This window comes from Ceratotherium simum, chromosome 5, assembly GCF_057802395.1.
Source record: "Ceratotherium simum simum isolate JZ-2026a chromosome 5, ASM5780239v1, whole genome shotgun sequence".
NCBI lineage: Eukaryota > Metazoa > Chordata > Mammalia > Perissodactyla > Rhinocerotidae > Ceratotherium > Ceratotherium simum.
The window spans coordinates 53,923,918-53,941,006 of NC_141904.1; the positions used below are offsets into that span (position 1 = coordinate 53,923,918).

The 17,089-nt window shown below is 45.2% G+C and overlaps 1 protein-coding gene across 3 annotated transcripts in view; it reads right to left on the minus strand.

The window, feature by feature from the left end:
* The window catches only part of RFT1 (RFT1 glycolipid translocator homolog), a 34,704-nt gene extending 19,421 nt beyond the window's left edge, over positions 1-15,283 (minus strand). Inside the window, exons 1-6 of one of the 3 annotated variants that reach the window (XM_087431176.1) lie at positions 15,179-15,283; positions 11,487-11,572; positions 9,647-9,763; positions 7,832-8,021; positions 7,148-7,249; positions 3,252-3,389 (exon numbers count right to left, since the gene is read on the minus strand). In XM_087431176.1, the coding sequence (XP_087287302.1) occupies positions 3,252-3,389; positions 7,148-7,249; positions 7,832-8,021; positions 9,647-9,763; positions 11,487-11,572; positions 15,179-15,241 (696 nt within the window). In that variant the 5' untranslated portion in view covers positions 15,242-15,283. The other 2 variants (XM_087431175.1, XM_087431177.1) reach the window with 2 other exon arrangements.
* Positions 15,284-17,089: the final 1,806 nt, after the last annotated feature.

Consider the following 17,089-nt stretch of genomic DNA (forward strand, 5'->3'; position numbering starts at 1 on the left):
GCTTCTATTTTGTTAACACTAGACACATACACATTGTCTTGCAGTGTAGCTAGCTGAGTATCTTATCTCCCCGCCATAAGGCAAGTTCGGAGGGCAGGAACCCCACTCAGGGCATCTGGTATAGTGCTTAACACAGAATACTGCTTAATCCATGCTTGCTGTGTTAAATTCCTCAGCTTTACTTAAATATTAGCAGATCTCTGAAATTAAATCACTCAGAAGTGTCAAAGAATATAAAAGATATAAAAGGCAGACATTATTTGAGGTATCATTAATTTATTTTAAGGCTAAATAAGTATCTTTAAAGAAGATGGAATTCTACAAGAGTAGGAAAGAAATCTCCCAATTGGGTCAAATTGATTTTGAATGTAAATGTTTGACCAGTTTCATATGAGGGGGCCCCTAGTGTGGAAAGCTGCTCTGGAGAGTCAAGTTAGGCATGTTGCCAGCAGTAAAGTCATCCAGTGCATTCAGATTCATCTCATTTCTTTTCTCTTTAAAAAAAAAAAACAACAAAACTTGAATAATGGATTGTTCTACTTGGAACTTCCCAATCTTTAAGTAAATAAATGACTACTTTGGTCAATAAGCCAATTTCTTTTGGAACACTACATAGCATAGAGGTTAAACACATAGACGAAGGTTAGTCCACAGAGAGAAGTTAGAGAGAAGTTGGTTGAAAATGAGCTGTGTGATTTTGGGTTAGTCACTTAACTCCTCTGAACCTCAGTTTTCCTTTCTGTAAAATGGAGACAACAGTATTTATCTCATAGGATTACTATGAGGATGAAACACAAACATCCACATAAAGTGCTTGGCATGGCGCCAGGCACGGAGTAAGCATGCAGTCAATGGCAGTTACTATAAATGGTTCTTCGTCCAAATTCGAGTACTTACACAGAACTCCTGAAGTCTTCAGAGGGGCTCACAGGTCATGCAGGCCAACAATCACCCCTTAAAATGAGGACCCTGAGGTCTGGAGAGAGTTCTGCAGGCTTCAGATCTGTGCCTACTGCCTCCCACACGCACAGGAAGCTCCCTGAGGCCCAGCAATCACCTTGCTACACGCTGTACTCCAGAGGGCACCCAGCATGGGACCGTGCTCCGACTGCCTGTCCGCAGCAATGGTGCCACTGTGTATGACAGGCACACACCCCCTCCTCATGGTCAAGGCTTCTCTCCCAGCAGTACGAGCATGGGTACTTTCGGGACAGATTCCCAGATTCAACTGCTGAGCTCTCACACCAGTGCCATCAGTGTTTGCCTTGTGAAGATGTTCCAGTGGCACTACTCCTGCTCTCAGGGTAGCAGCTGTCACTTAGGGACACCGACCTGTGCCAGGCCACAGTGTTAGGCACCTTACATGCCCTGTCTCATCTGACGCTCACAACCACGTTAGGAGGCAGGTACTCTTAGTATCCCCATTAGACAGATAAGGAAACTGAAGCTCGGAGTTCTGAGCCCATCACAAGGTTAAGTACACACTTGACAGACTCTCTTCTCCACCCTCTCTCTCCATGCCTGTATTAACAGTCCAAATGCTCCTTTCCAAAATACTGGGGTGCAGGGATGGCTCAGTATAAAAAGCTGGCCAGGCTTGGTACAGGTTGGGACTCAGGGCAGGGAGATTTTTCTGCACTCTAAGACCCACTCTGTGGGCAGGTGGCAGAAGCTCCAAGCAAGAGAAGTGATCTTGAATCCTACTCCTCTAAGCCAGCAGATGAGGCACCATGGTATCCAAAAATTGTCATGTTGATGTAGGTTAAAGGTAAGATCTAGCCGATCGGAATGGAGAACTCTTCGCTAACAAATGAGAACATATCTGGCTTTGTTACATAATATCTGGTTTTTCTTGAAAAGTTGTATAATAGGATTCCGTAAGTTCTGGGACTTAAGTCCCAAATATTTCACTACTGTTTCAAGTAATCACAAAAGAGGAATAAGAGGAAGTCCAGAAAAAGCCTTACCTCAACTAAGTGCACCACATCCAGCAAGCAAACAAGTACGGGAAAAAGGGAAAGTGGGTCAGCACAGAAGGGAGCAATTCACACAGCACTGGGCAGGGGCAGTGCAGTATAACATCACATGTGCAACTCCAGGCCATAGACAGCAGCACTGACCCCACAAGAGGCAGGAAATAAAAGTCAAAGGGACTGAGAATGGAAGAGTGGAGCAGAGAAAAATTATGCCTCACTCCCACACATCAGCATCTAGAATCCTCAGTGGTCTACATGGGAAAGTGAATCCCCTGAAAGACTGGCCTGACACTGGATAAAGGAACTCCGCAGGGGCCAGCCCAGTGGTGCAGTGGTTAAGTGCACGTGCTCTGCTTCAGTGGCCCGGGGTTCACAGGTTCTGATCCCGGGTGCGCACTGACGCACCGCTTGTCAAGCCATGTTGTGGCGGCGTCCCATATAAAGTAGAGGAAGATGGGCACGGATGTTAGCCCAGGGCCAGTCTTCCTCAGCAAAAAAGAGGAGGATTGGCAACAGATGCTAGTTCAGGGCTGATCTTCCTCAGCAAAAAGAGGAGGACTGGCATTGGATGTTAGGCCAGGGTTGATTTTCCTCACACACACAAAACAGGAACTGTGCAGGGGTCATCCCTGCTCTGTCAGCACTCTGGACTGTCTGTGCCAGAGGTCAACCCTGGGAAAAACCAAGAGACCCAGCAGAACAGAGAGAGGGGAGTACAGTGGTTACAGCCTGGGCTCTGGTGGGATTCAAGCCACTCCCGGCTCCTGTCCTCGCTCTGACCCTCACCTTGGGCAGGCATGTAGTCACTAAGCCTCAGTTCCTCAACCCTAAAATAGAAATAGTAAGGTCAGTCTCACCGAGTCGTTGTAAGCATTAAATAAGGCATGTAAAGCATTCGGCACAGGGCCTAGCACAGTGCTTCTCAACTGGGGGCCATTTTGCCCCCTAGGGAATACTGGGCAGTGTCTGGAGACATTTTTGGTTGCTACAACTGGAGAGTGGTAGCTACTGGCATCTAGTAGGTAAAGATCAAAAATACTGCTCAACATTCCACAATGCACAGGACAGCCCCCACAACAAAGAATTATCCAGCCTAAAATGTCAACAGTGCCAAGATTTAGAAACCATGGTTTAGCACATAGCAAGTATTCAATAAATATGAGCTATCAAATTATCTTTACTATTGTAACAATAAACAATAAAGTGGTAGTTCTTTCTCTCAAAGATAACCAGCATCTGTGATTAAAACGATAGGAGACAAAATGCATTACTTACTCTACTTCTCATAACATTGGGTAACAAATCGGTCATTCTGGAGACAGGAAGAGTTTGTTGCTTGGTTGATTCTGGAGAGCCCAGTAACTTTGTGAAATAAATAACATAGCAGAGCACCAGAACTGTAGTATAGAAAAGCTGAAAGAAGAAAATAATGGGTTTAAATTACAGTTTCAATATAGGCATAATTAAGATATACCTGTAAATTTGACCTCAAAGGCCAATCAAGAAATAGACTGTCTTAATGAACTGCACCTTCTGTTGAGCAACGCCTCCCTCTGGAAAACAGCACTACTCACTAAGACCCAGCTCCACTGCAGGTTCTCTGGGGAAAGTATTCCAAACACTTTACCCAACTGGGAGAACAGAAGTTCTTCCGGCCGGCAAAACCTAATTTCCATGTGAGACATCCACTAGTGTAACTTCCACAGTAAAGTCAGACATGTTCTCAAAAGATTCATACGTGGCCAAAGGAATGGCTCTCCTGCCAGGACAACACGCTGTGAGGATTCATGTGTCCTGGCTGTGCTAATATCCAGGGACTTGCCGTCATCTAGGGCTGGGGATTTTCCATAAACCCTGGAAACCTGTGACATTATGATCAAAAAGCAGAACTGAGCTGCTGGCTCTCTCCTCTGTTCCAGGGCATGGGCAGGGTAAGAGCTACTACAGGATGGGGGAGGGAAGATGGGGTGATAAGAAGGCCCACCCTCCCTCCGCCCATCTGGGACAAAATGGCAGCCTGGGGTTTTGTTTGCAGATTGAGGAGGAGTATCCAAAGAGTCCCTTTTCACAAGCTCCCTTCTACCCTCTTTACCCCCTGAGAACAGCAGCGCACACTAGCTCAAGGAGGAATGAGACCTCCAGTACCTGCTTTTAGTCCGGAAACACCAAGGCTGCCCCTGTAGCAAAGGCACAGAGCAAGGAGAAAGAGGAGTCTTGGTTTAGGCTCCTCAGCTCTCCACCCCATTTATGCCGGAGGACAGAGCCTGCCATCCACCACTCTTCTTCTTTAAGGCTACAAACCCTCTAAGACAAGCAGCACTGCTGGGTGCCACGCCACTTGATGCCAAAGGTTCTCTGTGACAAGTACCTTTTCCGGCTCCCTTCCCAGCCTCCCTCCATCTTCCCACTGACCAGAGCCTGGGAAATAGTAACAACCTATGGGTAGTCTTCATGCAGCACATCCTAACTACACAATCCCTCTCCCTTTTTTTATTAGGGAAAAATTCACAGAACTTAACACTGACCGTTTTAACCATTTTAAAGCATACAATTCAGTGGCTTTCAGTACATTCACAATGTTGTACAACCACCACCACTATCTAATTCCAGAATATTTCCATCATTCCAAAAGGAAATTCTGTACCCATTAGCAGTCACTCGCCATTCCCCCATCCCCTGGCAACCATTAACCTGTTTTCTGTCTCTATGGACATGCCTATTCTGGACATTACATATTAATGGAATCATACAATAGGTGGCCTTTTGTGTCTGGCTTCTTACACTTAGTATAATGTTTTCAACGTTCATCATGTTGTGATGATTTCATTTTTATGGCTGAATAATATTCTATTGTACAGATAGACTACATTTTGTTTAGGTAGTCATCAGTTGATGGACATTTAGGTTGTTTCCACCTTTTGGCTATTGTGAATAGGGCTGCTATGAACATCCATGTACAAGCTATTTCAACATCTGTTTTCAATTCTTTTGGGTATATACCAAGTAGTAAAATTGCTGGCTCATATGCCAGTTCTACATTTAACTTTTTGATGAACTGCCAAACTGTTTTCCACAGCGGCTGCACCATTTCACCTACCAGCAACGTATGAGGGTTCCAATTCCTCCACATCTTCACCAACACTTGTTATTTTCTGGGGTTTTGTTTTGTTTTGTTTTTTTGCTGAAGAAGACGCCCTGAGCTAATATCTGTTGCCAATCCTCTTCTTTCTTTTTTTTTTGCTTGAGGAAGATTAGCCCTGAGCTAACATCTGTGCCAATCTTCCTCTATTTTTTTTTTTGTATGTGGGACACTGCCACAGCATGGCTGGAGAGTGGAGTAGGTCCGCGCTAGGGATCCAAACCCAGGAACTGGGGCTGTGGAAGCAGAATGCGCAGAACTTTAACCACTTGGCCATGGGGCTGGGCCCCTATTCTGTTTTTTTATGATACCCATCTTAATGGGTATGAGGTAGTATCTCATTGTGGTTTTAATTTACATTTCCCTAATGACTAATGATGTTGAGCATCTTTTCATGTGCTAATTGGCCATTTATTTGCATATCTTCTTTGGAGAAATGTCTATTCAAATCCTTTACCCACTTTTGGGTGCTTTGTCTTTTTGTTGTTGAGTTGTAAGAATTCTTTATATATTCTAGAGTGACCCTTTTATTTGACATATGATGCCATGGGGTGAAGGGCCGTTTAAGGAGGAACCTGGAGACAGGTTGGACAAGGGGGAATCCCAGAGCCCCGGGAGGGGCTTGCCTGCTGAGATGAGGTGCTGCTGGCTCTCAGACCTCTCACACAGACACTGACAGAGAATGTACTGGAGAAGAGCTCTCAGAAGTCTTTTTTTTTTTTTTTTAATTTTTATTTATTTATTTATTTTTCCCCCAAAGCCCCAGTAGATAGTTGTATGTCATAGCTGCACATCCTTCTAGTTGCTGTATGTGGGACATGGCATCAGCATGGCTGGAGAAGCAGTGTGTCGGTGTGCGCCTGGGATCCAAACCCGGGCCGCCAGCAGCAGAGTGTGCGCACTTAACCGCTAAGCCACAGGGCCGGCCCCTCTCAGAAGTCTTATGATAAGGAAGCAAATAAACTCAGAATTGGTCTTGCTGACCTACGACCTATGATGTATCCTGGGTGGGAGGTATGACGATCAGAAAGTCATAATGCAAGTGCCTTTCCCAAGAAGAGTCAACCAATAACTGGGCGTCTTCAGGGCCCTCCTGTCCTATTAGGGAGAGTGCATCAAAAACAATGATGAATGCTGGGAACTGTACTTCAAATCTAATAAAATGTGGCAAAAATAATCACAAATAACTTCTCTAAAATATGTAACTGTTTGCAAACTGCTTTTAGGAGGCAATTCTCATTCTTATTCTATTAATTTTAAATCCGGCTCTTCTGTGTTTCACAAAAATATTTATAGTTTTTTGCCTAGGACATGGTAAAGATTTTCACATAAGTCATTACTAAGAATTTTAACTTATCTTCCTATACATTAAGAAAAGTTATAAACTGCTGTGTACTATAAGATGTCCTGATAACTATCTGATCTTAGGTTTCATTTTTAAAATTAGCACTTGTACTCTAGTTATATTTTTATTAGAACTAGAAATATGAACTAGAACTAGAAAATGAAAAGATGTATATGAAGCCAAAACTGCTAAAACTGAAAACGTGCCTGTGATGACTTGATTCACACCCTCTGAACTATGTGAGATTTCAATCTAAGTTTAAAACAGGCTTGGCAGTTTCCTCCTATTCTGAAAACAACTGACTGAAATCCAGGGAAAATAACACACATGTAATTTGATTCCCACCCCACCCCCTTACTGCCTTTTTTTTCCTCCATAAGGCAGTCAAACAATCAAAGATCAGTTTGATAAGGTCTTGCCAACAGAATGTCTCAAGTTTTTGTTTGGCAATGAGGCCTAGTGTGCGGCCCTCACCGGGTCCCTGGGGACGCCAGTGGTGTCGGTGCGTGGAGTAGGATGGACATGGCAGCCACAGGAGAAGTAGTGTGAAGACCGTCTGTCTAGAGCTTCCAGCCTTCCTGACAAGCATGAGTACTGCAAATGTAAACCACATAGTAACGGGAACAAGAAGAAAAAACCAGATGGAGAAACAGAGATTATACAAAAGTTAAAAGCCATAACTCTCACCTGGGCCAAAGAGAAAATGTGCAGTCCCCAGTGAGGCAACCATAGCACGAGACAAGCTGTCAGGACACTCTTGAGGATTACCGACAGGCTCTCAGCAATCACCTGCAAACATGTGATAAAGGGGGCACTTTACAAATATTATGAAAAACTAAGGATGTAAAGGAATGACAACTAGAAAATCTGGGAGAGTGGTTACCCTGGCAGTGGGGGTGGGGCATATGGACGTAGTATGGGTAATGCTCTGCTTGGGTTGGGTGGTAGGTTCATGGAGCATCCATATATTATCATGCTTTAAGATTTACAAAATTGTTATATATATTCTTTTGTACATATCAAATTATATATTTTAAAAGATGAAGAGAAAAGTTAATATTAATATACAACTAAAAATAGAATCATTAGAAAAATCTGAAAAATCTTCACAGTACTATTAAGTTCTTATTTAAACTAATAACTTCCCTATTAGCAAATCTCCTTTTCATTAACAGTATAGCAGAGGTAAACTTTAGCCTACCCCATCTGCCAAATTTCAAGTGAATGAACTACACTAATCATGTTACCTTTTTCCAAATATCTTTTTAGACACAAATGTGAAAAAACCATTCTTTCCTACAAAATATTTTTAAAAAACCACTCTTTCCCTTTTTCTTCACATTTCCCATTCAGAGCAGAAGGCACACTGACCTTGAGCTTGACAAACATATGTGCTTGTGCCAAGACCCAGAAGGGTTCTCCTAGAAGTTCCACCACGACCGAGAGAGCAAACACTACCACTCCAGTTCCATAGTGCGGAATGACATTAGGATCAGGCACTTCAAGCAACTGTAACCAGATCCAGCCCAGGAACAAGGACCAAAACACACCCAGGGGGACTCTAGAAAAGGGAAAAAATGTTTTTTAATATGCTAAATATAAAAATAAATATAAAACTATATTAAAATAGTAACACTGAACAGAAAAGAAATAGAGTTACAATCATAAAAATAGCTACCATTTATTAAGGCACTTACCACGGGCACTGTGATTCACCCCCTTTATCTCACTGACACCTCACAACGATCCTGCCATTATCCCGATTTAAATGATGAAGAAACTAAGGCTGACAGGCACTGGGTAATTTGGCCAAGGTCATGAACAGAGTCAAGGGCAGAAGCAGGACCCAATTCTGATCTAACACCAAAGCCTGCATTCCTATCCCTGTGCTACACTGACTCGATAAGCAAAATTCCCAGAAAGTGCGTGTCTGTTGTTTGCACTTAGAATGACTGAAAGACAGCTGGTTCTTGCACCCACGTAACCAACAGTCCAGTGCACAGTATCCCTTCACATGTGTACCACAGAGCACTTAAACATGACTGGGTAGTTACAGTCATTCCTCTAGTAAAATGAACCCATACCAGCCCTTATGACCGTCATTTCCATGAGGCAAAAGGAGGAGTTATGCAAAGGCAGCACTGGGAAACAATCACAACCACCAGCCCTCCCTGCAGGGATCTAACCACAGAAAAGCCATTACAATTCTCAGCCGAGGTACTTGGTCTTCAAGAATATTCTAAAAGGGCCGGCCCTGTGGCTTGGTGGTTAAGTGAGCGCGCTCCACTGCTGGCGACCCGGGTTCGGATCCCGGGCTCACACCGACGCGCTGCTTCTCCGGCCATGCTGAGGCCGCGTCCCACATACAGCAACTAGAAGGATGTGCAGCTATGACACACAACTATCTACTGGGGCTTTGGGGGGAAAAAATAAATAAATAAAATCTTTAAAAAAAAAAAAAAAAGAATATTCTAAAAGACTCAAACTGAAATCAACATAACAAAACTGAAGAAAGATATAATGAAACCCCTAAAAAGCTTTCAAAAAATACTAAGACTGGGGCCAGCCCAGTGGCATAGCGGTTAAGTTCGTGTGCTCCACTGTGGTGGTGTGGGGTTTGCAGGATCCCGGGCATGGACTGACGCACCACTTGTCAAGCCATGCTGTGGTGGCGTCCCATATAAAGTAGAGGAAGAAGGGCACACATGTTAGCCCAGAGCCAATCTTCCTCAGCAAAAAGAGGAGGATTGGCAACGGATGTTAGCTCAGGGCTAATCTTCCTCACACACACACAAAAATACTAAGACTAAGTGGTTGTTAAAAGCTTAGAAAATACTATAGGGGGAAAAGATTAGGAATGAAAAAGATGGCACAGGCCCAGTCGGGCCCAGAGTGGGGATCAGGAACAGCAGAAACAACCTCCAAAGGGTAGAGATAGGGCCAGAAACCTGGCTTAGAAACCCCCACTTGGAGCCTCCTCCTGGTTCCTGGCCATCCAGAGAGAAAACAGCCAAGAAGTTCCTTCTGCACAGACGCTCTCCCCTTCCTGTCCCACACCAAATCCCCAGAAACCCACTGAGAAACCAAACCTGGAGACAATTCAACTTTAGGCAACTGTTGCTGTTAACTCATAACTCTTATTACACTTGCCTTCCTGAAACTGTCTGCTGCCAAAGCACAACTCACGTTAGCCACAGGAGGTTGAGGGTCTGGCGCCAGTCTCGCTGGGTGCCCCCACTCAGACATGCTCTACGGAAGGCCTCTCTGGCCAGGAAGACGGTGGTCGAGTAAAGCAGTGTTAGCCTGTAAAGGAAAAGCAGAAATCAATAAGGTCCTTAGTTTTTTCATAGAGAGAATTTCTGAGATTTTGCCAGCAAGGGGGAGGAGAAAAAGTCTTGGTCATAAATCACACTTGGTGATGTGGAAGGCAGCTGAGTTCTTACAGGACCTCTCACTGGTCTGATCTACTCGAACAACAGAGTTAGGAACCAAACAAGGGACACCTGAGTGTGTGCCTACAGACAGAGCATTATGCCCAGGATAGAAACTGCCGGCGTGGCCCCCAAAGCCTGCAGGCTTTGTGGCTATAGGCAGAGGTGTGGCTCTGACCATAAGGAGGAGAAAAGGAACAGATATAACCCCATACAGCAAAGGGACCTCTTGGTCACCCTGAGACTGGTGACCCAGTGGCCCTTGTGAGAGAAGCTGAGGCTCTACTGTGTGAAGGCTCTGGCCAAAAGAATCTCAGGACAGGCAATAAGGCTGGCAGCAATTCCAGAGGCTGCTGCAACCCAGGCCAGCAAGGCTGGTGTGCGTACCTCTTAGGTGGGCAGCACCTAGGTGGACCCTCCTGCACCTCAGCGAGGAGTAGCTGAGGTTTCCCTTCCTCACCAGGCCATGGCAATTGAAGCCAGTGTGGGGACGGCCCAAGGCTGAAGTTGTCCAAGGATCATCCTGCTACCCAGCGCTTCTGTCCAACATTGCCGAAGAGGAGACTGAACCATAAGTTAAACAGGGGGCAGGCCAGACAAGGGCTGTCAAAGCAGGGACCTGCCAATCCGGGGGAGAGCAGCTGGGGAGAAGCCCAAACTGCTTTAAAGTCTGAGCACCTATGAAGATTTGGCCCTCTTCCTCCCTGCTTTTAAAACAGTACTTCTCAAAATATGGTCCCTACTTCAAAATCATCTGAGGAGCTTGTCAAAATGCAGATTCCTGGGCCCCTCAGCAGTGCAAAGCTCCCCAGCTGATTCCTCTGCCCATCCAAGTTTGAGAATCTTCACTAAGCTCCGAGAACAGAGCCAAGAGCATGTTTGGTGGGTAAGAGATGTGAAATGCTGTCTGGGACATACTGTCTTGTTTATCAGGACATGAAGACACACCTGAGAAGCTGAGCTATTCTGAGCACTGCCATCATTTCATATACTTTTGTGTCATTAGTGAATACAGAATATGTGTGGGCATCCTTGAACAGAAAGGAGGAGAGTAGAAGAAAAAACTGAGTCTAAAAGACAAAGCAAGTCAGCTTTCTAAGAGTCTCTAAGGAACTAACAACAAGGACTCAAGCTCTCATCCCAGCTCCCATTTTCCAATTATAAAACTCACTGAGGAGGGAAGGAAGGTGGCTGTTCCAGCCCTGCAATTATGCAGCACATCCTCACGAACTGCAGGATTCCTGCTTCCTTTGCTGTCAGCAGGATGAGAACACAGGATTATACCCCAGACAGGGTTTGCAATGAATTACTCCCACTCCTCTCCTGGGTTCTAAGAGCACGCAAACGGGAACAGCTGGTAGAGAAATGTGCGTTTGGAGGCTGCTAATGGAAAACACTCCATGGGTCCGTTACAAGCAACATCACCCGCTCATTCCCCCACCCCAGCATGCTCCTCCTCAGCCCACTGCTACAACACTCTGCTTCTGGTAAAGGTCTACACTTCTAAAATCCAAGGGTGACACACAGGCACAGTTTGGAGAAAACCTGATGAGGGATGTGAGTTGTGGACAATGAAAGGATACATCCCTTCTTACCTTACATTCACTATGCCAACAATTTCCTTTGACAGGAAGCGAAGAATAAATGCATTCAAGACAAAGGTGATCAATCGAAACAACACCTACAGAAAAAGAAAAATATATAAGAATAAATTATGTGGGGGATGTTTACTTTGCTGAAATTAAAACAATGTGGCTGCTCTTCCTAATGTAATGACAAACAGCAGCTTTGCCGTGGAGATCCTCTCTAAAACACTCAAGCTGTCTGCATTTATTCTGAAATTTCATTCCTTGGGTCTCTTGGCACCCCTGTGCAGTGGCCAAAGAACTCAGGAAGGCACTCGAAGTCTCCCTGACTCATTGATGAGAAGACGGAGGCCCCAAGAGACTCAGTGAATTTCTTCGGGTCTAAAGTCAGGCACTCCAGGAGGCAGAAAGAGAATTCTAGTTAGTGCTTCACATTGCCCCTCCCTCCAGCCTATTTAGAAATAGCACACGCTTCGCAAGTGGGAGCCTGCAGGGTATAGCAGAGTCACTAGGAATCAAAGGATCTAGTAATCTAGATCTCTGCCTAGTAATAAATATCTGGGAATACCGATAATGACACTTAATCTCTTTGAACTTCAGTTTTTTTTTTGTGGTGAGGAAGATCAGCCCCGAGGTAACATCTGATGCCAATCTTCCTCTTTTTTTTTTTTTTTTTTGCTGAGGAAGGTCAGCCCTGAGCTGCCATCTGTGCCCATCTTCCTCCACTTTATATAGGATGCCGCCACAGCATGGCTTGACAAGCGGTGCGTCGGTGAGCGCCTGTGATCTGAACCTGCGAACCCTGGGCTGCCGAAGCGGAGTGTGCGCACTTAACCGCTTGTGACACCAGGCCAGCCCCCGTCTCTTTGAACTTCAGTTTTCTCAATTAGGAAACAGAAAAGTCTGTATTTACTGAATATATGCCACTTTCCCGAGAGGAGCTGAAACACCTTCTAAATGATAACTGCAGTAATAAGATAATATAAAATAGGGGAGAAAGGGAAAGAAGCCAACTATTGCCATTTGAAAGGGATACATCCTGAGACTTGCAAACTGTCAATTCAAGAAAACCACCTGAGCAAAGAATTCTTCCCCTGAGACAGAGACAATAGGTTACAATTAAATGAGGTTGTTAAATGGGGATGCTGGCTGGGTTGCAAGCCTCATTCCCCCTCTGCATCCTGGCAGTTACCTCAAGGGTAACTCAAGCGCATTCCAGAGCAAATGACAAATCATTTCTATGTCAAGCTCTCTCAGAGTTACTCGTGATCAGCTGCAATCTGAAATATTCAATCAAAATGCCAATGGATTACTATGGTCTAAAAATCTCCAGGGAAAGGTATAACCAAAAAGGGAGAGTGCAGTTTAACACTGTCCCTGAAGTGTCACAGAGCAACAAGGTCTCCAAAGCCAAGACACAATCTTAGCCTTTATGGAGTCAAAGGTGACCTTTTGAGTCTGATGAAAGCTCTGTAGCTCTCCTTAGAAACATGCAGGTACATACTTATATACATACACATCAAATTCTATACTCAATTTTAGAAGTTTCAAGCCAATTCATGGAGCCCTTAATGGAAAAAGCACTCAGCTGACAATCTCAACTCATCACTTAGCTGTTAAACCCATCATCTTCTAATTCTTCTAAGCCTCAATTTCCACCTTTCTCAAATGAGGCTACCTATCTCATAGGGTTGATAAACGAGATCATAGAGGTGAAATCATTTTTGAAAAATACATACGAATGAAAGGCATTAATACTTTCACTATGGCCAGCTCAGAGTTAAGACAGAGAATTAGCTCTCAAATTCTTGCAGAATACAATGTAATTGAATAGCTACCTCAAGTGTTTGCATTATAATTTGAGAAAGCATAAAAGACCAAATTAAAACACTCAAGAAACCTAGATTACGGCTATTTTTAAAAAACCACATACACACAGTTATGTTAACTTTAAAGCCCAAGTTATCATTGTCTAAAAAACTTAGTATCTCAGGCTATCTCCTTATCTCCTAATTGGTTTGAATAAAGGTTTGAGTTAATGAAGCTCTGAGGTTGCTCATGCTACTGAGTACTGGCTCCACATAGTGGCCCTTATTAGCAACAGTCTTCATTTAACTTTGTAAAGGACTTTATAGTTTAAAAAAAGCTCTTGCACAACTGTCGGTTATTTGACCCTTAAAAGCACCCGGGTAAATACACAGGAAGCACGTGTGACTCAGAGCAAAGTGATTTGCCCAATGTCACACAGCAAGCAAATGACCCAGCTTGACCTTATACGAGCAGGTCACCCAACTCCTAGCCCACGGTGTTTTCTGCTAAGACTTGTTTTCTTTTTATGAAGCCAATCTGGATGGTAAGGTATCATCAAAAGTCGAACGATCAGCATTGTGCATAAAGCACTGAACTGTTATTTATGTTGTGAGACAGAAAAAAAAAAAACTAGGTGAACTTAGGGTTCACCAAATTTAGGGTTAGGTGAATAGCTAATGTTTATTAAGCATATGTCTTATGCAAGGCAATCTTCTACATCCTTTACGTAGATTATCTCTCTTCATCCCTACAATGACCATTTAAAAAATCTTTATTACATAATAAAAATAGCTAACATTTAAGTACTTATAACGTGCCAGGCACTTAACAGGCATTTCATCTAATCTCCCTAATGACTCTATGAGGTTGCATTATTGTTCTCATTTAAGATGAGGAAATTGATGCTTGGAAAAAAAAGTTAAGTGAATTTCACAAAGGCAGGCATCTGGCAAGAGACAAGGCCCAAACTTGAGCCAAAGTACACCTGGTTCTTTCTCCTAATCTCCAAGTGAAATGCTGCCTCTCTAAAATAAGGGGGAGGGTGGATTCAGGATTCTTGTAAGAGTTCAATGGCTCAAGATGAGACATAGAGAAACTGAGCCACTTGACTTAGAATGATTAGCTCCTAGAGCTAAAACCATCTTTAGATACCATTTGGACCAACTGGCATACAACATACCTGACAGATGACGACTATTAAGGCAAGAAGAGGAAGTGACTTGTCCAAGGTTATATAGTCAGAAGATACAGCCAACATTTACTAAGTGCATAGTAAGAGCCAGGTACTGTGTTAAGTGCAATTATCTGAATGACCCCAGTCAAGCCGCATAGCTACCTTAAGAACTAGGTACTATTATTATCCCCATTTTCCCGATGAGGAGCTGAGCTTAGCAGGTGAAGTCGTTTGTTCTGGGTCATGCAGCAAGCACACGGTAGAACCAGGATTTCAATCCAGGCCTGCCTAGCCCAGGTCCCAGTTCTTAGATATGCCATATTGTCTCTCTGAACTCAATGGGAGTCAGCGAGTTTGAAGAAGGTGTTTGAGGGTCCGGGGTGGGATATGAAGAAAAAGAATCCCTTGCCTTAAAAATATCAGACTCTAGAGCACCAAAGGCACCCCTGCCACCTGATCTAACCCTCTCCTACTACCATATGGGAAACATAATGCTCAGACGGAAGGTGGCTGGTTTGCAGTCTCCCAGCCAGGCTCTGTACACAGGTCTCCAACTCCGGGGGCAGGCGCCCCCGACCCTGCCTTCAGTCGAAGCCCTCCGTAGCGCGGTTCACGCCGGAACTGGGTCTGCGCCGGGGCGAGCTCTCAAGGGCCCCAGGGCCGCCACCCCGCCAATGACCGCTGCGGGGTGAGCTGGGGCCGGCCGGGCAGAGAGTACCTGCAGGAGCAGACCGGAGGAGGCCAGCCGGGCCGCCTGGCCCAGCACCTCCTGACTGCCCATAGCTTCGGCACGGGCTCCGTCACAAGGAAACGCCGCCACCAGCCGGCTTCGTCGCGAGAAGATAGCGCCATGGAGCCGCTCGCTCGCTGATTGGTGGTTTTGGGACGGCGGAGGCGGGACACGAGAAGGTCGGGCCCTTTAAGTGGGCCGGCGGCGGGCACGTCAGTGTTCCTGCGCCGCATCGCCTCTCTGTTTTGTACTTGGTTGTGTGCTTTCTGTGCCTATTCCTTACCTGTCCCAAATAAGTTATAAACTATGATCAGTTCTAAGAGACACTGTTAAGGTAGCCGAAGACCTTTCTCTGAGGCTCTCAGCCTACCAATCAAGAAACACTAACTTCCCTGGCCTCATTAATAAGATTCTTGCCATTTGGCCTTTGCTTACAAAATCGAAGCCACAGCCCCCTGAATTAGGCTGCATAGGAATTGTCCCCAATTTACAGAGAAGGAACTGAGGACCAGAAGTTAAATACAGCATTTTCACATGGGTGGTTTTGTGTAATCCTTCCTAAAGCGCTGAGCATTGGGCCATGTTATCAGAGATGAGTAAGGTGAGACTTGGAGATGTGAAGCTACTTGTTCAAATCTACACAACTTGTACCTGGGTGGAGCGGACCCCAGGCTCCCGATCCTAAACTTGCTGCTGTTGCCTGCATGCTACCAACTGTGAGGACAGAACAGAAGAGTGGTCAGGAAGTGCTCTGTAAAATGTAAAGCGCCCAACACATGCAATCGGCTGTTTCGTCCTTGGTCTTATTATCCACTGTGCAGCCATAGGCAGCCCAATCTTTCCCAGTCTCTTTTAGGCCTTCCGTGATTTGACCCCAACCTACCTTCTCAACCACCTTACACCAGCACTGCCCTTTCCCAACACCCTCTAGGCTCTAGCCATTCGGAGCCCTTACCATTCTTCAAACAGCCCCTATCTCATTGGCCTTTGTTTCTGCAGCCCTGTCTGTCCAAAGTGCCTTCCCTGGTGGCACCCCCGCCCTGCCCCTGGTCCTCCCAGGCTCCACTGTCCTGACTTTCCTGAGTACCACAGTCAGCACCTGATATGGACTGAATGTGTCCTCCTCAAATTCATATGTTGAAGCCCTGATCCCCAATGTGATGCTATTTGGATGTGGGACCTTTGGGAGGTAATTAGGTCCTGAGGGTGGAGCCCTCATGAATGGGGTTAGTGCCCTTATAAGAAGAGACAAGAGAGAGATGAACTCTCTCTCTGCCATGTGAGGATACAAAGCAGCCGGCTGCAAACCAGCAAGAGGGCTCTCACCGTGAACCAAATCAGCCAGCACTTTATCTTGGACTTCCCAGCCTCCAGAACTGCAAGAAATAAATTCCTGTTGTTTAAGCCACCCAGTCTATGGTATTGTGTGACAGCAGCCTGAGCAGACTAAGACAGTACCTGTAAAGTGCTTTGTAACCCTTTATAGCTCGTAGCACAGTTGGCTTTGCAGTAAAGAGACTAGACACGTATCTCTGTCTAAACAGCCCATGAGCTCCAAGAAGGCAGGAGTGAAGCCCACCTGGCTTTGCCTCCTGCAACAGTAGGAGAGAAGGTTCCTAGGACTCCCCCAAATGCTTCCTGACCTCTTACTACTGCTACTGCTGCTGGAAACAGACTGTCGGGCTCAAGGCCTGGGTACTATGCCCCATCTCCTGCCATCTTGCCAGATTAATCAAGCTCTGTCTTATGGTGGAGGTTCAGAATGTGAGCTTTTGACTGTCAAACAGACCTGGCCCTGGATCCTCATTCTGCTGCTCACTAACTGGGTGACCTCAGTGTGCTCACTTATTAAATAGAAGATATTATCTGTCCTTCTGTTCTGTGAGGGTAATCATAAGG